The sequence below is a fragment of the Lycium barbarum genome, chromosome 8 (assembly GCF_019175385.1).
Source record: "Lycium barbarum isolate Lr01 chromosome 8, ASM1917538v2, whole genome shotgun sequence".
Classification (NCBI taxonomy): Eukaryota; Viridiplantae; Streptophyta; class Magnoliopsida; order Solanales; family Solanaceae; genus Lycium; species Lycium barbarum.
Genome location: NC_083344.1, coordinates 102,533,784 through 102,556,316, shown reverse-complemented (window position 1 = coordinate 102,556,316; position 22,533 = coordinate 102,533,784). Strand labels below are relative to the sequence as shown.

Here is a 22,533-nt window from a genome sequence, read left to right as displayed (position 1 = left end):
TACTTTGGAAGAGAACTCAACTTTCTTGTATTTTACAAATACTAAGACCAAATACTCAGTTTTGAAGCAACTAAGCTGCAACCAATCATTGACACAAAGTAAGAGTATCCTATTCGAACTGCTAGCACAGGGGAGGGAGATTATTGACAAGCAGAAAATGAAGAAGTTTCAAGATAGAATATTATCTATCACACAAAGAGTTCCTTTCATTTTTTAGTTCCACAAGCCTAATAATTTCTAACTAGTGCTTGAATCATGGACAGACTAGTCATACTGGTGGATTAACGAATGATGGATCATATAATCATTTTTTACTACACATGTAGTACGACAAAGACAACAGTTAAGCAAAGATCGAACTGCACACATCTGAACCACATCTATAAACACATAATTGAACGACACCCAAACTAAACAAATCCGCAAGCACACTAACGATTAATTGACTGATTTCATGAAGAAAAAAAACAACAGATTAGCTAACTACTTTGAACAGATGTCGAATAACCAAAACTAGTCTTGATTGAACAGACACTGTTAGCGTTTAGCAATTTTCCAGAGATCCCAATTTTATATATCTGCCAATGAACTAATCAGGCACATTCATATGGACCGAACATTAATGTCGAATAAACCAGTTAATCCACACAATCGTCAACAAACAATAACCTAAAACAGACGCGTTAAGACTAATTGTAGACTAATTTAACAGCTACCATCCCATACACAGACTTACGTACATAGATACCGAATTAAAAGTGTTATGCTTAAAGGAGTGGAGGTTTACCTTCTTCGGACGCAGCGAAGTGAGGCGAGGGTTTTCGATATCCACTCGAACACCACAAATCTACTTCGAAATGCCGCGAATCCCGAATTTATATATCCTCGAATCCAAACAGATGACAAGGGAAAAAATAGAACAAAAATAGTGTGGATTTTGGCTCGATATCAAAACGATAATACTCAAGAACTAATCTTGTCTATGGGGGGAATTTCTGCCATTAATACAACTTGTTCTTGGGGATTTCACGAATCCAAAACAATCCTCCAGGTTCAGGGGAGGGTTTTCGCCGATAAAAAAAAACCTTTCTTTTCCTTTCCCCCCCTCTCTTTTCCTCTCCCCCCCCCCTTTTACTTCAAGGAATTTTCTTGATTTTATAGTTTCCATTCTTGGGGGGTTTCGCTTGTCCAGCCCCTCCTTATGGGGCGAACTAATTTTTTATTTAGAGGAGCGGGGAGACAAGGTTGAGTGGGGGTGACAGCGAGCGTGGGTGGAGACAAGGTATGGTGGGAGTGACAGTGGGAGTGAGGAACAGCGAGAACGTGGGGGGGAGGTGAGGAAGTGAAGTGGGGGGGGTAACGTGAGCGTGGGGAACCGGATGTGGTGGAGTTGGCAGAGGAAACGTGGGGCGTCAGGTGAGGCGGCGATGGGGAGGTGGAGAAAAAGGGGGGAAGGGAGAAAGAGATGCGGCGGTGGAGGAAGGAGGAGGTGGAGAAGACGGAGAAGGAGAGGAAATGGGGGAAGGGAGAAGCGGCGGTGATGAGGTGGGAACGAAAATGAGGGGAAACCCTAAAAGGGTTCCCCTTATTTTCACTGAAATGGGTCAAACCCGGTTCATTTATGGACCGGGTCAATTTTTAGACCGGGTATTAAAAAATGGACTAGTGAAATAAAACATGGACTGGTCTGAAAATTGAGATAAAAAATATGGTCTGGTCCAAAAAATATTAGGAGTTAATCGGACTTTGATTTGGGGATCGGTAAGTCAAAATACGGACCGAGTGCAAGAAATAGTTTGGCTTCTAAATTTGAATAAGAGACCTATTTAAGTAACTTGTGTTAAAATATTGATCGACACGAAATATGCAGACATTAATGCTCAGATAAAAAATGGCGTTGTAATAGCCGTGCAATAATATTCCGAAAATCCCCGGTAAGAAAAATACTATTATTTAATTATGCAAAGATAAATGCGATGTGTGTGCGTAAGCTGGTAAAAATACTGAAATGATAAAAAATTGTGAATAATAATAATAATAACAAAATACGGTAAATAATAATAATTGATAGGATGATACAATGGCGGTATTGATAAGAGGCTAATAATTATAGTAAACATAATATATATATTTTTATTTTTTTCAAAAATATTAGAAGCTTAAAAATAGGTATTTTGGCAAAGAGGCGGGACAAAATTGGGTGTCAACAATCCCTTCAATGCGAAGCCAAAGAAAAGTTTCTTGCACGAAGTTTCCTTTGCTGCTTTTCGCACACTTGGAGAATCTAAAAACAAACTTTTACAACTTTAGAGGATGGAGCGATTTACCATGACGATTTTCTTATATCAAGTTCTTCGTAGTAGATAGATCTTGGTGCATCAATGAGTTTACTCACTCTGTCTGGGGGCATATCTACTTAGTTCATGTACTTGCTCATCATAGATGAAAAAATGAGGTACTTCAAGTGTCTCTCTCACCAAGCTGAAGAGGGAGATGCATTATCAACTTTCTCGCCAAGGTTGGAAAAGACTACTCCAAGTGTCAATCTCACTAAGCTGCAAGGATGAGGGGCACCATGTTATTGTCCTACGAACATCGCAAGAAAATTCGAGTCTCCAAGTTGTTTCTGCAAAAATGCTCGAAGGATGGTCACACCAAGTTTCTTCACTGATCATGTGGATGTCTTCTTGGTCTGATATCGAGACCATTTGTGATCCTTCACAAGCCTGCAAAAAAAAAAAAAAAAACCACCACGACGACGCCATAATGCTTCAGTGCGGGTTGGCGAACATTGTGACATACACTTCTCTAACAAATCTTGAAGGATGAAATGCTTTACAAATTCTTCTGTCAAGTCTTTGGAAGGATGAAATGCTCTTTGTATGTCTTCCTCAAAATGACATCCACTTCTCTTGCCAAGTCGCATGGATGAGATGCACCATCTAGATAAAATCTTGCTCACCAAGGGTTGAAAGGCTACTGTAGTCTCCTTCATCAACGTCGCAAGGAAGGAGGATACTCTAAGTGATCTCTCTGATTCCTCAGGAAAGGTGGAAGCGCCAAGTCTTGTTCCCAAGAGGAATGAAGCCCGTCCAAATACGTGACAACAAAGATGCCAAGTGATGTCTTGCCAAAGTTGCAGGGCCGCAAGGAAGGATGAAACATTAAGTGGTTCTTCGCCAAAGTAGAAAACCTACAAAAGAAGGATGCGCTAACAAGTTTCTCAGCAGAGCTGGAAAGAGGGATGCAACAAGTTTCATCAAAATCGGATAGATGAACACTCCAAGTAGTTCCGCGCCAATCAACAATGGATGAACTTTGAAGGCCGTTGCTCTATTTATGGCTTCAAGAGAGGGTGGTGACATCACGTGCATATTCTCAGTCTGATATAGAGACCATTTACACCCTCGTGCAAACCTACAAAGAAGAAAGGAAACAAAAAAAATAGCGTCTATGAATGTTGTTCGAGGACGAAGTGCCAAATTGTGTCACCAACTTTGAAAATTTATTCCAGTCGATTCAGAAGGATTTTTGTTTTATTTTTGGATATGTTGTAGCCTTGGATATCTTCTTTCTGCAGAATCAAACCGCTCATGATTTGGACTCTCCAATATCAAAATATGAAGTTTTCCGTGAGATTGCGCGAAGCTGTGAGATCATGGGCCAGAAGTGCATATCTTCTCCAAAGTTTAATACAAGCTCTAAAAAAAGGATTTGCTGAAGGAGTAATAGAAGGTTTCATCTAATGGGATATCAAGAACTTAAAGCAGATGTGAGAATTCTCAATGCAAAGCATCTTCTTAAATAGAATTTCTTAGTTGGTTGAGTGAGGGCTTACCAAGATTAAGTTGGATGAGAATTTATTTTCTCCAAATTTGGCTTGGACTGATTAATGTCTTCAAGAAAACAAAAGAAAAAATAGATACTTGATTGGTGCTCAACAAGGAAATGAAATCAAATCAGATTACTCAAAAAGAGTGAAAGGAAGAGCAATATTTTCTTCAATTCATGTGCATTAAATTAGTTCCTTACCAAGTTTGCAATGGAATGATATGGCTCTACATGGAAACATATGTGGAAGGATCTCTTTGCCATATGGAGTTATAATACAACTTTGGTATTTGAATATTGATCAAAATAATTGAGGCAATAATTTTTTCCCCAAAATTGACGGAAGAGAGTTGTCTCTTTTTGGTTGTTCAAATTCAAGTAACATTAACTTTTGAGCCACGTCTCAAGAAAACACACCGAAAACAAGTATCAAGGAAGTTTGTACGAAGACAAAAAAAAATGGTCTTCACGGGTAGTTCAAGTCTCGTCTACAATTTCAGCAAGCCTACACCTCAACAAGTCTTGAAGTAGGGGGCATCTGTAGACATCGAAATTTTAATTGAATTAATCCATACAAAATTTGGATTAAATTCTAAGTTATTAACATGTTGACCAAGTCAAATTTTGGTTAATAAAGTCAAATTAATTATTTAAGTCAAAATTACATGATTTGAATGAAATCCAAATTACATCTGGGTTAATCCATTAAGTTGGGCCTCTACAAGACGAGCCCAACCCATATCTTTCTAGCCCAAGGTCCGCTAGAATTTGTTGGAGACCAAAATACCCCCCCCCCCCCCCCCCCCAAGCCTTAGCTCACACCTATATAAAGGGGTCACATATCCCCTTTTTGAAGACATCTTAAAAGTGATATAGCATCTTGAAATCTGGAAAGTGGCATACCATCTTGACTGGAAGCAAAAGGAGAGCAACGACATCTACATAAGTCTCTCCAAAGATCTTCAACAAAAAGGAGAGTTCGAGAGACGTCTTCCCTCAAGAACAATCCAAAATGCTGCTCAAAGTTCTTCCAAGATACAACACATCAACAAAAGTTCATCCTTCATTCGAGAAAGACGCTACATTGGCCCTCAAATCAAGGCGAACAACACAGAGATTAGAATCAAGGGATACATCCAGAGTTGTACTCACAAAATAATCAATAAAATGATTTTTTCTCATATTTGTTTTATGATTGCAGTTATTTATTTTCTGCTAGCAAAATTTATCGCGAACAGATCTAAATCTATCAGAAAGCTCATCGAGGTGATGGTGGAGTAGTCGGTGGTGGAGCGCTGGTGGCGAAGATGAAATTACCGGCGGTGGGGATCGCCGGAGCTGGTTGAGGTCGGTGATGGAGAAACCGGTAGGTGCGGGTTAGTGGGTGTATAATAGTGTATAATATTGTATAATAGTGTATATAGGTATATACACCGCTCTTATACACTATTATACATCTTTATACACCTACATAATGTATCTGTCTTGTATACTTATTTATATAGGTGTATAAATATGTATAAGTCTTATTCAAAACCAGTCCATATTTATGTTTATACCCACTTATACAATATTGTATAATTGTGTATAAATATGTATAAGTGTGTATTTTCTGGTATAATACTGTACAATTAAATTTTTTAGTGTATATATCTGCACATTATACACCTTCAAACACCTATATACATAATGTACTTGTCTTTTGTATATAAGTGTATAACATTGTATAAAAGTATTTTTGGGCCAAAGCTTTGCAATATAAGTTTTGGGCTTTTTTTTTTTTTTTTTTTTTTTTTTTTTTTTTTTTTTTTTTGCAATGTAAATGAGCAAATTGTATATTTCTAAAATTTCCCCAATTTTATTTAGGTTTGACTAACATTTCACATAATGCGTAGTGATACTTTTGGTATTGCCTGAAAATTACCAAGATTAAGATGTGGTTATTTTTTCAAATGACATGTATTTTAACTCAAAATTAAATTCTAGAAATACTTTCGAAAAGACACTAACAAATGCGCGTCAAGTAAACATTGTTTAATATTTTATGTAAGTTTAAGAAAAAAAATTACTCATTAATTTGGAATACACAGCAAAGCGTGTACCCAAAAATTAGTATATTCAATACGACTGCCATAATAGGTCTGACTCTTAACCAAAAGAATAAATTAAACAAGTACTTCCTGTCTCCAACTTCTCATACTACAAACACATATAAATAGCGGCGATCTCGAATCATATATACTTTTTAATATGAGATTTTCCAGATCAAGATTACAAGATACACACGCTTAATGTCTGGTGATACTATACATGTCAAAGAAGCAACTTATATCGAGAGAAACAAATGAGTACATTAATGTCTTGCAAGGGTGAAACTAAAGAGGGTAACCGGAAAACCACCTATCAACCATGGGTAGGCATTGTTCCGGCTTGTATTCAGGAGCTGTATGACCCGCACCCTAAATAAATTAATCCATGAAAACAAAAGATAAAAGAAAAGAAAAGGAAGATTAATATGTAATGCTGTTGGTTTAAGAGTTCTAGGGAGCAGTCCTTACCTTAACAGTTGCATATGTCAACTCATAATCATTTTGTGAATACTTCACCTTGTATCTACATAAACAAAGTATGAGAACAATTAAGAACTACCAGTACACGTTCAAGATCGGGGGAGTAAAAAACATATTAGAGAAAAAGGAACCAACCCTGCAACTTGACCGTCAACAAACCAAGGCTCCCAATCATCTACAATCGGCAGCTTCAAAGTGTCTATCCATTCTTCCGTGCTCAAATGAGGAATAGCCATGTCATGGTCACCACTATCAAAAGTAAAAATTTATCAAACAGTCTCTTCTGGTAACTTTTTCCATGATTAATTAGGCTTAAAATATAGTTTATTTTTCTTAAGCCAGAACCCAGGCTAACAAAATGAGTAACTTCATTCAATATTCAAGTTGAGCTGTACCTCTTCTTTCTTTGTCTTATTGTTTTTTCCCCTTATCTAGTGATTAGTAAAACATGAGGGAAAATCTTTCTAAGATTAGCGACTAATATACTAAGGTCACTTAGAAGAACGACGTAACATGAAGAAAAAGAAACTATTTGGAGTAATACCTATAAATTAGAGCTCGACAGGATTTGCTGGTGAGATGCCGATGATCATCAATGACACTTTGGACATCATACACATATGACTCAGTTCTCTCCTTACCTCTATAATGCATGCTTTCGTTGCATCTCACCCACTCCAATGCTGTTCCCTGGTTTTTTCCATGACCATATTCAATATCTTTTTTTTTTTTGGGGGGGGGGGGGGGGGGGGGGGTGGATGTTGACAGTAGGAATAAAAAACTGTATTTGCATACCTCACGAACATTTAGTGCTTTCTGGACAGCTTTATCATTTGCCCAAACATATAAATATATGTAATTTTTTTCCTGATTTTTGGGTTTAAAAAGTTAAACTCTGCAAATTCTTGTATAATATACCAACAGAATTAACACAATACATGATGCTATGGAGGCCTCGTTAGGTGGAAGAAACAGACTTACTCGACACCATGGTCCTGCAATCGGAAATATTGACTGGCCATTTGTAGGAGTTTCTTGGAGAATGCTCACTAAAAATGGCAGGTCACACCAAGGTTCTAAAATATGCGCTCGTCGTATGTTCTTGAGGCACTACACACATGCAATGACAGACTATTTATGTATAATTGAACTTCAAAGATATCTTAGAATTTTATAAGTGCAGAACTTGATCCCTTACCTTTTCTACTCTCTGAAGATCATTTTGACATAATACGTTATTTGGATCAATGGCAGTGTAATTCCCATTGCAATTTGCTTTAGTGGACTACACAGTAACATAAGGAAAATTAATTGCAAATTGTAAGTAATTTCTAGTGGTTTGGGGGGGGGGGGGGGGGGGGGGGGGGTGTTAATTTTTCATTCCTAGACCGTTATTATCTAGTAGGTTAGTTTCATGAATGTAGAGTACAAAGCATAAGATATTAGATACCTGATAGATTTTATCTGAAATAAGTCCCATATGATTAGCATATTTGACTCTACCATTCATATCGATGTGATGATCTGTTAGAGCATTGCCTTGTATATATCCCTACATTCAATCCAAAACCTCATATTCGACAACAGAACTTAAAATGAGAAGTATCAATAATAAGAATAGCAAGAAGGGTGTGCAGCTGAGTGCATTGGAGTTCATACTTTGATATTCACTCGAGGCTTGTCACCAACTTCAATACCTTGAGAGATAGAAAAAAGTCACGAAACGAGATAACAAAAAGACTGATCCTGAACTCAGGTACAAGATACCATACCATCGTATATTTTGCGAGTAAGCAGTGCAACAAAAATGCCTGAGTAGGAATCACCACTAACATATAGTGGATTCTTGAGATACTCGGGATGATCCATAAGCCACTACAACACAACAAATTCATAGTCTCATGAATTTGCTTATGGAAGTTTCATGGTTTAGATGTTACCTTATGCATGTGATCAAATGAGTTCTGATCGACATTGAGACATGATAAGTGAGATAAAAAAATGTTGTTGGAGAAAAGATTCAAACAGGCCAGGGTCTTGTCACTTTTTTAATCACGTCTCACATCGTAAAGTTTCTTTTTTCAAGATTTACAATACGAAGAGATAACAAATCCCACTATAAAGAATCAATATTTCCAGAAATAACCTAGCTGACCATGGAATTTTGAAATTTAGTCTTAAAACATCTATAGAAATTAACCATACGTAAACAATATTTAGGAGGAAGAAGGATAAATACTGATTCTCCGCCTATCATATAAGAGCAACATCTTCCTCTTTTACTGTGCCAGGCAACAGAAAGATATTATGTTCCACACTTGGCGTGAGTAACTGTGTTCCCAAACTGTAACAAATGAGCCAGAAAGAGTGTTTTTATTGGCCACAGTCCAGGCTAACTGAAGATCACATTTTGTGTTTTTCCCCGAAGAACTAACATAAGCTTTAACAAATACACATTTGTCTTGCTAGCTACAGTTTGAAATATTGAAAAAAGGGTAGATATTTAGCCATATTGATTGAGATCGCAAGATGCAATTTCAGCTACACATAATAATCTCAATGAATTTGCTCAGAACAGATTTCTCTCACCTTTCTAAGGAACTCATAAGTTTGAGTTACAGACAGGGTATCATTGCAGTTGTAAGCTTCTGACGTCTTTGCATATGAGTACCCTGTCCCAGCAGGTTGATCTATAAATATTATGTTGGCCACCTAGTAATTAAAACCAGACACTGCTTATATTAACGAGCAACAATGAAAATATAAGCAAATGCTAAAAGGGTAAGCTTACAAAACCTTGGTCCAAGAATGTGAGTTCAACCGCAATTTCGGAAAATTTCCACTAGAATTTGCATAATCAAAGATTAAAGGGCCTGAAAGAAGCATAAAGCATCATTTCTACAACTTATTAACTTTTGAGACACAATAATCCAAACCAACAAGCGTACACTTCTTCAGAACATCCTTGTTTTTCCTCTTAGACTAATGAATGGTTTTTGTTAACAGAATACTAAAGCTTGATGAAAAGGATTCAGCATTGCAAATTTACCAAACAACGTTTTGGACTATCCAACTCTTGAGCTAACAAAACCAAAAGCATCTCATTGACCTGAAATTGATTATTGATATTCTTTTAGCCATCATTCTTATTGCTTACACATTGTAAAACATTGTGTACATATATTGATATATAGCAAACATTATTTATGATACCTTTATCCAACCTTAACTAGCTTTTGTTATTTCTTTGTCCCAATTTAGTGACAACTTTGCTTTAATGGTTTCATTTCCATCTCCGAACTTCAAAATTAAAACCATCCTGAATTATGCCTTTGCCAGTTACTGAGTGTCAACTTCACTAATTTATAAAAAGAAATTAGAAGTTTAAGACATAATTCACCTCCAACAATAATAAGATGCAGTAGTTAGTATTCACCGGGAAGAACCTCACCTCCTCAAGAAACACTGCAGTAACTTTTTTGAAGAGTCATCAGAACTTATGGTACCACATTTTTAAAATCTACAATGTATCAGAATTTCTTCTCTGTTACTCTTCATAACTGACCTTTTCATAAACACGGAGCCATGTTAATTCAGAAAAGGTTATAATGACAATGATAAACCTTTTGCGAGTTAGGATCCACTGGAAGCCATGTCATTGATGACTGGACTGATCACACATGAATTGGGCTCATTCCATTTTGGCGGGATAGTTGGTTACAATTAGTTGGCATTTGAAACTCAGCATTTTCATTTCCAATTGTTGCACTTCATTTTATTTTCCATTCGATTAGCATAAATAGTAATTGGCACCAACGTAGTCACACTAGGGGTGCTTATTGGTTGGTTCGGTTCAGTTTTTGTGAATTACTGATTCGGTTTATCGGTTTTTGATTTGTATATATGCTAAACTAAAACCAAACCGATAAGATATTCGTTATCGATTTTCGGTTTATCGGTTTTTGGTCCTTAACGGTTTGATTTTCGGTTTAACCAATAAGAAAATGCTCCGCTAATTTTTTTTGCTCTCTCTTGTTTTCATTTGCCTTCATGCATAAAGTCTACACAAATTACAAGACAAAACTATAAAATGCACTTTAGCAATCTTTCAAAAACAAAAGTTCCAGTTCATTTGTTCATAAACAAGGCCAACTCCAACTTCTTCAGAAAGAAAACACCAGCAACAAGACGAAAACTATAAAAGGCGAAACAAAAACTATAAAATGCAAAAGAAAGCAGTAATCAACAGCACCACTAAGCCAACAACTTCAAAGATCCAAAAGGTTTGTATTGAAAAATTAAAATTTAAAGCCACTAATATATAATTAGGGATAAAAAGATAATTACTCCCTCCGTATCAAAAAAAGTGTCCACTTAGTCATTTGCACACCCCTTAAGAAAATACTTACTCCTAGACAAAAACAGATAATTTGACTAAACTACCCCTAATTAAATAGGCATTGGGATTTGATCATATAAAACTTAATAGGGGAAAATCTGGAAAAACAAAGTTAATTCTTTCTTGATTTGATAAGTGAACACTCTTTTTGACCAAAGAAAAAAAGGCTAAGTGGACACTTTTTTTATCCGGAGGGAGTATAATATAAGCTTATTGGGTTAACGGTTTAACCATTAACTAAATCTTTAAAACCAAACCGATAACCCAATAAAAAAAATTTACAAAACAGTTTATAAACTGTTAACCCAATAACCCCATATCGATAAACCAATAGCGTTTTTATTGGTTTGGTTAAATTGGTTTTTGTACACCCCTAAGTTACGCTTTTGGCATGATATTGAATCAAATCTCCTTTTCCTTTTCTGAATTCTATCTCAATTCTCTCAAATCTTCTTCTACCTCTCCCTTATTTCTGCAAATCTGTCTTCAATACCAACAATTTGGTATCAATTGGTATCAGAGCTCAGTTACGAATCCCACCATGCCTCCTCGTAAAGCTGTTGAAACAACCACTGGAAATCCAACTGTGAATTGGCAAGAGCAGTATGAAGACCTAGCTGCTCAACAATTGGATCTGCGCATACTGATGGATGAGAGACACCAAGAAATGCGAGCTGATATGGATCGTCGACAATCAGACTTCTTCGCATGGTGAATGCGATCTAGGATTCATTGGAGGGCATACAATTGCATCAGAAGACTAAGGACGATTTAGCTGCTTCCAATACCAGAGAAACAAGACAGCCCACAGGTCAGGGAATTTTAGGTCCCAATCCTTTTTATGTTGTGAATCCTCAAAACCACAATCTAGTATTTCCTCGATTTAATGGTGAAAATTTGAATACATGGCTGTATAGAATTGAGCAGTATTTTTCTGTGGATGAAACACTTCTAAACCATAGGGTGAAACTGGTAGCTATGAACCTAGAAGATGAGGCTCTAGCTTGGCACCAGTCATACCTATGGTGCAAGAATTCACTTACACTACCTAGTTGGGAAGAGGATTTGGGTGCATTGACTGAAACTTTTGGGGATGAATTTGCTGATCCCATGCTTGAGCTGAAGCAGTTGAGGCAAACAGGAACTGTCAGGGAATTTCAATTTGCCTTCGACAGGTTGCAAGATCAATGTAATCTTACCGATGAGCAAGCCATATCCTTTTTTTTGGGTGGATTGAAGGACGAGCTGGTGACATGGTTATGATGCATGAACCTCCTACTTTGACTAGGACAAATGGGTAATGGGCCAGGTTAACTGAGGCTACTTTAACGGGTAATGCTAGATCTCAGAGATCATCTGGGCTGCATCCTACTCTTGTCAAGAGGAACACTGCTGATAACTCTAACATGAAACCAAATGTTAATTCCTATGGTCAAGGTGCAAGGCTAGACTTAACTGTTCCTACTGCACCAGCTAATGCGAGGCCTAGAAGAACCATATCTCCAGCTGAGATGCAAGCTAGAGAGCTCAGGGCTTGTGCTATTTCTGTGAGGAGAAGTACACTCCTGGTCACAAGTGTAGGTTTCCCAATCAGCTCCTTCATTATGGAACTAGAGGGCCCTTGAAGTGGAAGAAGTAGCTGATCCTATTGAAGCAGCTGTCATTGATCCGGTCACTACTGAATGGCCTCCTGTTGAGGGGGGAACTCCTATGATATCTGTTTGTGCCTTGACTGGAATACAAGGAGCCCAGTTGGATGCTCAGTTGTGCCTACACAGATGGGCTATGTGAGTTTGGGCAACCTTTTAGAAGCCACTTCTTGTTAGTGAAGAACTTTGAATGGATGTTGCAAGGTACTACTTACAGTTCTGATTTGATTGTGTTCCCAGTGGGTAAGTACGACTTGGTGTTGGGAGCATAGTAGATAAAAACATTAGGTCCAGTTACTTTGGACTTTACAGAGCTGACTATGACCTATAATCACCAAGGCAAACAACATGTACTACAAAGAGTGTTAGGATCGATAATCCGAGTAATGCGGAATTTAGCCAAACAATGTTATAATGACAATAACAAAGACAATCGTAAGTTGATAACAACGGCAAGCAAAGAAATAAGTGAGGCACAAATTTAACGTGGTTCGGTCAGTGTGACCTACGTCCACAAGCGGAGAGGAGTAATTTCACTAGATCAACAAGAGTACAATAGAGAGTACAAAATTAGAGTAAATACTCTAATTACCCCAAAAAGTATCCCATGAGAATAACCTCACAAGATCACTCCAAAGAAGGGTTCACACAAGTGTTTCCCAATACACAAATCTCTTACAATAATACTCTAAAAGAAGAGAAGAAGACAAAGAGAAAGAGAAGCTCTTCAAATTGTTTTTGGTGTGTCTTCAACTATGGGAAGCTCTTCTATTTATAGCAAGAAGTACTTGGTCTCCAAGTTTGTGATGCCATGATTAATGTCATGAACAAATGTATCCACCACACATATTAAAACTTGGTGCCCAAGTTAATTGCTAATAGGCTTATGCCTATATCAAAATGAAGGCCATATTACAAATCTCCACCTTGGCCTAGTTTTGAGTGATATAGTAATTTTGCTCCACCATCTCCGCTAAAGCCCATATGGGCTAAATCTTCCTTCATAAAAGGCGATCAAGTTCAACCAGAGCTTGAACTTGCCAACTGGAAGAGGCTTTGTAAACGTGTCGGCAGGATTGTCTCTGACGTTGACTTTCTGAGCAGAGACCTTTCCTTCAGCAATAGTTTCCCGGATGAAGTGATACTTGATATCTATATGCTTTGTCCTCTCATGATACATCTGATCTTTAGTCAAGTGAATGGCACTTTGACTATCACAGAAAATAGTAATACCACCTTGGTATAAGCTGAGTTCACCAAATAGACCCTTCAACCATAAGGCTTCTTTGATCGCCTCAGTCACTGCCATATATTCTGCTTCAGTAGTAGATAAAGCTACTACATTTTGTAATGTAGCTTTCCAACTAATAGCGCAACCACCAATGCAAAATACATAACCTGTTAGTGATCTTCTTTTATCAACCGTGGCGGACCCAGAATTTAAGGGTCGTGGGTGCAACTAAAAGATAACTACATTTAATATTGTATTATCAAAAATGAAATGCTGACCAACAGGTTCGAACACAGGTCCCCTTCCACCCAAGTCTTTAAGTTCCACCTAGAAACCAAAGCACCCAACTGTCTTATTGGTTTCCAGGGTGTTTTTTTAACATTTATACCCAAGTTTCATATATTTCTTATATAACTATACCTAGTCTACATCGGATTTAACGGGAGCTGGAGCACCACGAAAAAGCACATAGGTTTGCCCCTGTTTATCAAGATCACCTGCACAATCTGAGTCTACAAAACCAACCAAAGAGTTAGTATTTCTCCCAAACTCCAAACATGCATTTAAAGTACCTCACAAGTATCTGAGAATCCATTTCACAGCCTGCCAATGTGATTTACCCGAGCAAGCCATATACCGGCTTACCACACTTATGGCTTGTGAAATGTTTGGACGTGTCACACCATTGCATACATAATACTGTCGACTACACTAGAATATGGTACTTGTGCCATATACCTCTCTTCTTCCTCTGACTGCGGTGATTGAGCAGCTGATAACTTAAAATGAGCAGCAAAAGGAGTACTCACTGGTTTAGCATCTTTCATGCCAAACCTCTCCAAGTACTTCTGGGTCAGGAATAGCCTGTAGGCTCCTTGATCAGTTTTGATCTCCATGCCAAGGATTTTCTTAGCTGCTCCCAAATTTTTCATTTCAAATTCACTTTTTCAGCTAACTTTTCAAATTGTGAATTTCTGTCAAATCCTTAGCAGCAATAAGCATGTCGCCAACATATAACAATAAGTAAATAAATGAATCATCATTTAGCTTCCGAAAGTAAACATAGCTATCATACATGCTCATCGAATAACCATGATCCAACATAAAGGAATCAAACCTCTTATACCATTGTCTTGGAGACTGCTTTAATCCATACAAGGATTTCTTCAACAAGCAAACACGATCTTCTTTTCCTTCAATCTCAAAACCTTCAGGTTGATGCATGTATATTTGTTCCTCAAGTTTGCCATGTAAGAAAGCTGTCTTAACATCAAGATGTTCTAACTCCAAAGCACGAATGGAGCTATGTTTAACAACAGGTGAGAAAATATCATTAAAATCAACTCCTTGTACTTGATTATAGCCCTTTGCTACTAATCATGCCTTATACCGTGCATCTTCAACCCCTGGAATGCCATCCTTTTTCTTGAAGACCCATTTGCAACCAACAATTCTTTTTCCTGATGGCAGCTTTACAAGAGATGAAGTACCATTCTTGTGGAGAGATTCAACTTCTTCATTCATTGCAATCAGCCACTTGGCTAAATCGAAAAAATTTATAATGGGTGAGCATAAATATGACATGGTACGTGAGGGAGTATTTTATTATAATTATATTTTGGCCCCACCACTTTATGCTCTTCCTTCTTTTCCTTTCTTCTTCCACGTTTTTTCTCATTTTCTTTTCATCAATTTTAAAATCAATTCTATTATACGCAGATCAATTTTTTTAAAATATTCTTCCATTTTATTATTTAGCTTTTCAATTTTTTCTTACAAAATCAGTTAAACTCCGTACAAGTTTAAAAGAAAATAATTGGTACTCCAAAAACAAAATGTAAAAACTGATAACCAAAAATGAATGTAGGATACTTTTAAAAGTAAAAACACCTTAGGAAATTTATTGCAATTCTTTTTTTCCTTTTTCTTTTGGTATATATTATTCAAAGTTGCTACATTCTGTACCCGAGAAATTCAAAGTTCTAAGTGTCATCAAAGTAGACCCTGAATTTAGTGGTATGCAAAAATCGGTTTAACCGATAAACTGAACCGAAAAAAAAAGTTATTGGTTTAGCAATCTATTTGGTTAATTCCTGGCGCCACCTTTTGACGGGGTACGAGAAGTACCCCAAAGTTCTGAATGAATGTAATCCAAAGTATCTTTTGTTCAATAAATTGCTGGAGATTTGAAGCTGACACTTTTCTGCTTCCCGAACACACAGTGTTCGCAGCACTCCATATTTCCAGTACTTTGTCCACATAGGAGACCTCTTTTGCTGAGAATGGAAAGACCTTTCTCACTCATATGCCCCAATCGCATATGCCACAATTTGGTGATGTCGGAATCAGGTTGATTTGATGTGGAAACTGCAACAGCACCTGTATCAGCGGATTCCATTAAAGTGTACAACGTACCATATCTGCGTGCTTTCATTATCACCAGAGCACCTAGAGAGATTTTCAGAACTCCACCTTTACCTGTGTATTTGCACCCAAGAGATTCTAGAATGCCTAATGAGATGAGATTTTTCTTTAAGTCAAGAACATATCTAACATCGTTGAGAGTTCTCACCACACTATCATGCATTCTGATTCGGATTGTACCTTTACAATAACTTTGCATGGAGCATTGTTGCCCATCAAGACAACTCCACCTCCAATAGATTCGTATATGGTAAACAAATCCCTATTGGGACACATATGATAAAAGCAACCCGAATCTAAAATTCATTCATCATTAGATTTAAAGCTATTGTTACTAGCTAAAAATATTGTTCCCTCGGTCTCATCTGCAGCTACACTTGCTTCAGCAGTGTTAGTATTTTGGTGCTCATTTTTCTTTTCCTTCTGCTTTTCTTTATTTTTCAACTTATAGCATTCGGAAATAATATGACCTTTCTTATGACAATATTTGCACACAACATTTCTGTGTCTAGACTTTGACCTTGATTTAGACCTCTCACTACTTGATTCTTTCTTATCAGATCTACCTCTTACAAACAGGCCTTCCCCAAGGGGTATAGTAGTTTCCCCAGTAATATCTCTATCTATCTGTGTTTTTGATTTTAAGATAGATTTGATATCTCTATAAGAGATATTATCATTTCCATAAAGCATAGTATCTCTTATATGTTTAAATGACTGGGGAAGGGAAATAAGCAATAACATGGCTTGATCCTCATCTTTAACTTCAGCATCAATATTGCTCAAATCCATAAGAATGGAATCAAATGAATCAAGATGTGAGAGTATAGAAGTACCTTCAACCATACGAAATGTGTAAAGTTTTTGCTTCAGGTAAAGTCTATTTTCCACTATCCTCTTCATATACCGGGTTTTTAATTTTTCCCACATGCCTTTCGTTGTGGTTTCTGCAGATACTTCACATAAAACCTCATTTGAGAGATTTAAAATGATACTTGATTTTGTCTTTTTGTCTATGACGGCAAACTCGGCAAGCAAAGAAATAAGTGAGGCACAAATTTAACGTGGTTCGGTCAGTGTGACCTACGTCCACAAGCGGAGAGGAGTAATTTCACTAGATCAACAAGAGTACAATAGAGAGTACAAAATTAGAGTAAATACTCTAATTACCCCAAAAAGTATCCCATGAGAATAACCTCACAAGATCACTCCACGTTAAAATGATACTTGATTTTGTCTTTTTGTCTATCACTCCAAAGAAGGGTTCACACAAGTGTTTCCCAATACACAACTCTCTTATAATAATACTCTAAAAGAAGAGAAGAAGGCAAAGAGAAAGAGAAGCTCTTCAAATTGTTTGTGGTGTGTCTTCAACTATAGGAAGCTCTTCTATTTATAGCAAGAAGTACTTGGTCTCCAAGTTTGTGATGCCATAGGTAATGTCATGAACAAATGTATCCACCACACATATTAAAACTTGCTGCCCAAGTTCATTGCTAATAGGCTTATGCCTACATCAAAATGAAGGCCATATTACAAAGAGTGTCAAAGGAATGCAAACTGGCAAGTCCCAGGATTGTAAAACAAACTATATGGTGAAGAGGTTCAGTTGTTCATGTTGCAGCTGGTTACTCCTACTATTGAATCACCAATCATTGGCCAGCTATGTTCATTTCATTTTCCATACCTGCCTGGTGATTCTACCAGTGATGCCATTGAGGATATTATGTTACTGAGGGATTTCAAGCTTCAGCTAGCCAAGTTTCATTTGGGAAGAGCACAATAAAGGATGCAATCACATGCTAATGCTCATAGGACTGACAGAGAATTCTAGTTTGGTGACTGGGTTTTTGTGAAGTTGCAACCTTATAGACAATAATCCTTGTCCGTTTTTCCATATCACAACCTGACCTCTAGATATTTTGGTCCCTATCCTATTGTTGAGAGGATTGGAATTTGGAGTTGTTGCTTATAAGCTTGCCTTACCTCCTGAAGTCCTCATCCAGTCATCCACCCGACCTTCCATATTTCTCAGCTCAAAGCCTGCTATGCATCCCCATTGAAATCGTTAATCCTCCGGTGCTTGACCTTTCCAGTGCTCATTGTCCAGCTCCTAAAATGGTCCTAGATCATCGCTTGATCAAGAGAGGTAATAAAGTTGTGGCTCAATGTCTGATCAAATGGACTGTCCTAGATGCTTCTTATGCTACTTGGGAGTTGGCCTCAACATTGAAGATTCAGTTTCCCTCTTTCACCATTGAGGTTGCTCCACAAGGGGGTGATGGTACCCATATTGCGAGTTAGGACCCACTGGAAGCCATGTCATTGATGATTGGACTGATCACACACGAATTGGGCTCATTCCATTTTGGGGGGAAAGTTGGTTACAATTAGTTGGCATTTGAAATTCAGCATTTTCATTTCCAATTGTTGCATTTCATTTTATTTTTCATTCGATTAGTATAAATAGATGCGGTGGATGTGTGGGCACACTAGGAGGGATAGGATTAGGAATGAAGATATCTGGGATAAGGTGGGAGTGGCATCAGTGGAGGACAAGATGCGGGAAACGAGGCTAAGATAGTTTGGGCATGTGAAGAGGAAACACACAGATGCCCCGGTGCGGAGGTGTGAGAGATTGGCTATGGACGGTTTCAGGAGAGGTAGAGATAGGCCAAAGAAGTATTGGGGAGAGGTGATTAGACAGGACATGGCGCAGTTTCAGCTTACCGAGGTCATGAACTTAGATAGGAGGTTGTGGAGGACTCAGACTAGGATAGAAGACTAGGAGGTAGTCTCGCTTATTCTTTCGTCCTAGTAGTTGTAGTTTTGCTCATTCGTTTATTGTCATTTGATTTCTGCTTATATTTGTTGGTTTATCTATGGTAGCTACTGCTCCTTTCTTTCCAGACTGTTTTATCAGGACTTTCTCACTTTTGTTATTTCTCGTTTTCATATTGTTTTGATATGTTTGTCCTTATCTGACCTTTTTGTCTTGTTCTCTCTTGAGCCGAGGGTCTTTCGGAAACAGTCTCCCTACCTTTCAAGGTGGGGGTAAGGTTTATGTACACTCTACCCTCCCCAGACCCCACATTGTGGGATTCTACTGGGTATGTTATTGTTGTTGATTAGTATAAATAGAAATTGGCACTGATGTAGTCACACTTTTGGCATGATATTGAATCAAATCTCCTTTTCCCTCTTCTGAATTCTCTCAAACTTCTACTACCTCTCCCTTATTTCTGCAAATCTGTCTTCGATACCATCAATTTGGTATCAGATTAACACTGTTGAAAGATGGAATTGTTTTTTTTTTTAAAAAGATTGTTTGGCAGCATAGAGAAATGGGTTATAATGGAGTAATTGATAACACCATTTGACTGTTAATAAAGGGAATCTGTTTTATGGTTAAAAAAGAAGATTCAACTGATTATCAATGCAAAGTTCATTTAACTGGTTAGCAGTAATTGCGCACCGAACGCCCTAATAGTGTAAATATTTTCTCCAGTACAAAAGTTAAATTCGAAAAAGCGGCAGGACTTCTTATTGACCAAATTGATGGCAAATTAAAGGTAATACTCCCTCTATCCCAATTTTCATTACACTTTTCGCTTTCCGAGATTCAAACTACATTAATTTTGACCAACACTTTAAGTTGTATGTTTTCACCAAATTTATATAATAAAGGTTGTAATGAATAGTTGTACTACTTTTCATGTAGTTATAAATATATAAATTTTAATCTTTCCAATTTAACTACAAAATTCAGTCAAATTAACTGTCGAAAAGCGAAAATTATCACATAAATTGGAACCAGGGAGTACGAAAGAATGAGGGGAAAATTAACATACCGATCTCATATACGAAGGAAGAGAGACCGGAGCAACCTGGACCTCCAGTGAACCAAAGCATAAGAGGATCATTTTGTGGGTCTCTTTCAGATTCTACAAATAAGTAAAATAGCTGCACTTTTTCCTCTTCTCCAATTCCAATGTAACTGTTAAACATACCAATTACCAGTTTAGAGTGCGTGTAATATATAGGGGAGTAGGGGTTCTAAGAAAATAAAGATAATGGTCAACAACACACTTAGAACTATCACATTTTCCCTGAGTTTTATACCTCAATTATCAGCTGTTACCTAAACTATCACCACATTAAAATATAACTAATTGAGTAAATAGTGATATTTCAGGTAGGAAAAGAGATCAGTTGATAGTTGATCTAATCAGAATTCGTTTGTTAGGTAGAAAAATGGAACAATAATAGTTCAGGTGTGCTTTTAACCATTAAGTCAAATTAAAATATGAGAAAACTACTACTACTTACCCAGTTTGGAGTGTAAATGGAAGTTTGCCATTGAATCCAGGCAGAGTGTCAACGATGAAGTGAGATGAGACAACGTGAGAAAGAAGAAGTAGAAGCAGCACTGGAAACACCATCAGCTGTAACATTGGAGATGCCAGACAATTCGGTGGACTGGAACTCAAAAAAAGAGAAAAACGGGGTGACTAGTGATGACAAGCTATTCCAAAAGAAAGAAAAAATATAGGCACTGACACAGCTTGTTTGGATGTTTGTTACCCGCTCAATTTTTTTAATATGACGCTCCTTTCCATGAGACCTTAGAATTGGTGGATAAAAAGTAACCTTAGAATTTGTGGACTGTTCTATTCCCACAATTTTTCGTTATGGTGTGTATTACTCCCTCCGTTTCAATTTATATAAACTCATTTGACTGAGCACGATATTTAAAAAAGAGTGAAAATTTTTGAAACTTATGGTTCAAAATAAGTATTGAATATTTATGTGGCCGTAAATTATTTCATAAACTGAATTTATTTCCAAATTAGAAAAGAGGTCATTCATTTTGGTACGGACTAAAAAGAAAATAGGTTCACATAAATTGAAACAGAAGGAGTATTAGTTTATGTAGTAATACTCGGAGAAGTGAAGCCAGTGCTCCGTCCGGACCCAATATGTGTGTGCGATTTTATATTTCTACGATTGTAGGAATTTTTCGGCATATTTTAATGTGTTTCTCAAAAGTAATATATGAAAATAATATAAGATAGCATTACAGAATCATTGATGTATTATTGTACTTATTATGTTCTTAATGACCGTGAAAAATGACGCGCGACAGTTAAAATGAGATTGACGAAGTGTAAATTTCGAGTCGTATTTTTCTGTAATTTTTTAAATCTGTTTGCTAACTTGTTAGCTAATAGTTAAAAGTATTTTTAAATCTGTTTGCTAACTCGTATTTTTAAATCTATTTGCTAACTCGTATTTTTCTGTAATTTTTTAAATCTATTTGCTAACTTCTTAGAGCCTGTTTGGATGGGCTTATGCCTATAAGCTGCAAACAGCTTATAAGCTAAAAAAATAAGTTGGGGTAGTCTAACTTATTTTTTTGGCTTATAAGTTGTTTTCATTTTTTTGCGCGGATTGCCCTTCTTTTGGGGCGGTCTTTAAATTTTGCCCTTCAAATTTGTGGTCTTTAAATTTTGCCCCTCATATTTGTGGTCTTTAAGTTTTGCCCTTTGCTTAGAAAGGTGGGCGAATACATGAAGTTCTGGGTTCGAACCCCCGCTCAGGCATAAAATAAAAAAATAATTTCACAAGGCAGGACTGGGGAGTGTATGCCGGATCCAGCATACGATCTTTAAGGAAAAGCTAAAGTTATGCCGGATCCGGCATAACTAAAAGTCTGCCCCATAAGGCAGAATTTTTCCTAAGATATAGTTTAGTTATGCCTTATGGGACAGAATTTTAATTAAGGCATAACAAAATTATTCCCCATAAGGCAAGAACTTTTCTTAAGGCATAGACTTTGCCTTATAAGGCAAAGTTTAAGTTATGCCTTAAGGAAAAGTTCCGCCTTATGGGCTACTTTTAGTTATGTCTTTGGGGCACACTTTTTAGTTAAGGCATAACTAAAAGTTTACCTTGAAAAGTAAATATATATATATATATGCTTCAAGGCAAAGTCTGCCGGAGGGGGCAGACTTTTAGTTAAACACAACTAAAAGTCTGCCCCCTCCGGCAGACTTCTAGTTAAACACAACTAAAAGTCTGCCCCCTCCGACAGACTTCTAGTTAAACACAACTAAAAGTCTGCCGGAGGGGGCATAGCAAAATTTAAACTTTGGCTTATGAGACAAACTTTTAGTTATGCCTTAAGGAAAACTTACGCCTTATGGGGCATACTTTTAGTTATGTTTTATGGGGCACACTTTTAGTTAAGGCATTACTAAAAGTTTACCTTGAAAAGTAAAAAAAAAAAATATGTATATATGCTTCAAGGCAAAGTCTGCCCCCTCCGGCAGACTTTTAGTTAAACATGACTAAAAGTCTGCCGGAGGGGGCATAGTGAAATTTAAACTCTGCTTTGCAAATTTTTTAAAAATTTTTGACTGAGCGCGG

The 22,533-nt window shown here is 37.1% G+C and overlaps 1 protein-coding gene across 1 annotated transcript; it reads right to left on the bottom strand.

The window, feature by feature from the left end:
- Positions 1 to 6,047: 6,047 nt before the first annotated feature.
- On the bottom strand, positions 6,048 to 20,714 carry LOC132606471 (serine carboxypeptidase-like 13). The gene is made up of 14 exons (XM_060319990.1): positions 20,434 to 20,714; positions 19,956 to 20,101; positions 9,198 to 9,274; positions 8,991 to 9,113; positions 8,174 to 8,276; positions 8,061 to 8,098; positions 7,852 to 7,953; positions 7,600 to 7,686; positions 7,383 to 7,511; positions 7,197 to 7,268; positions 6,946 to 7,091; positions 6,537 to 6,650; positions 6,390 to 6,444; positions 6,048 to 6,290 (listed from the first exon to the last, which is right to left on the bottom strand). The coding sequence occupies exons 1-14, from the start codon at positions 20,556 to 20,558 to the stop codon at positions 6,207 to 6,209; spliced, it is 1,401 nt and encodes a 466-aa protein (XP_060175973.1). The 5' UTR covers positions 20,559 to 20,714; the 3' UTR covers positions 6,048 to 6,206.
- Between the last annotated feature and the right edge of the window lie 1,819 nt (positions 20,715 to 22,533).

Coding starts and splice junctions, on each gene's coding strand:
- LOC132606471 (XM_060319990.1), bottom strand. CDS start 20,558: ATGTTACAGCTGATGGTGTTTCCAGTGCTGCTTCTACTTCTTCTTTCT. Junction 8,099..8,173: donor TACTCGCAAAATATACGATG/GTATGGTATCTT, acceptor CTATCTCTCAAG/GTATTGAAGTTGGTGACAAG. Junction 7,512..7,599: donor ATCTTCAGAGAGTAGAAAAG/GTAAGGGATCAA, acceptor GCATGTGTGTAG/TGCCTCAAGAACATACGACG.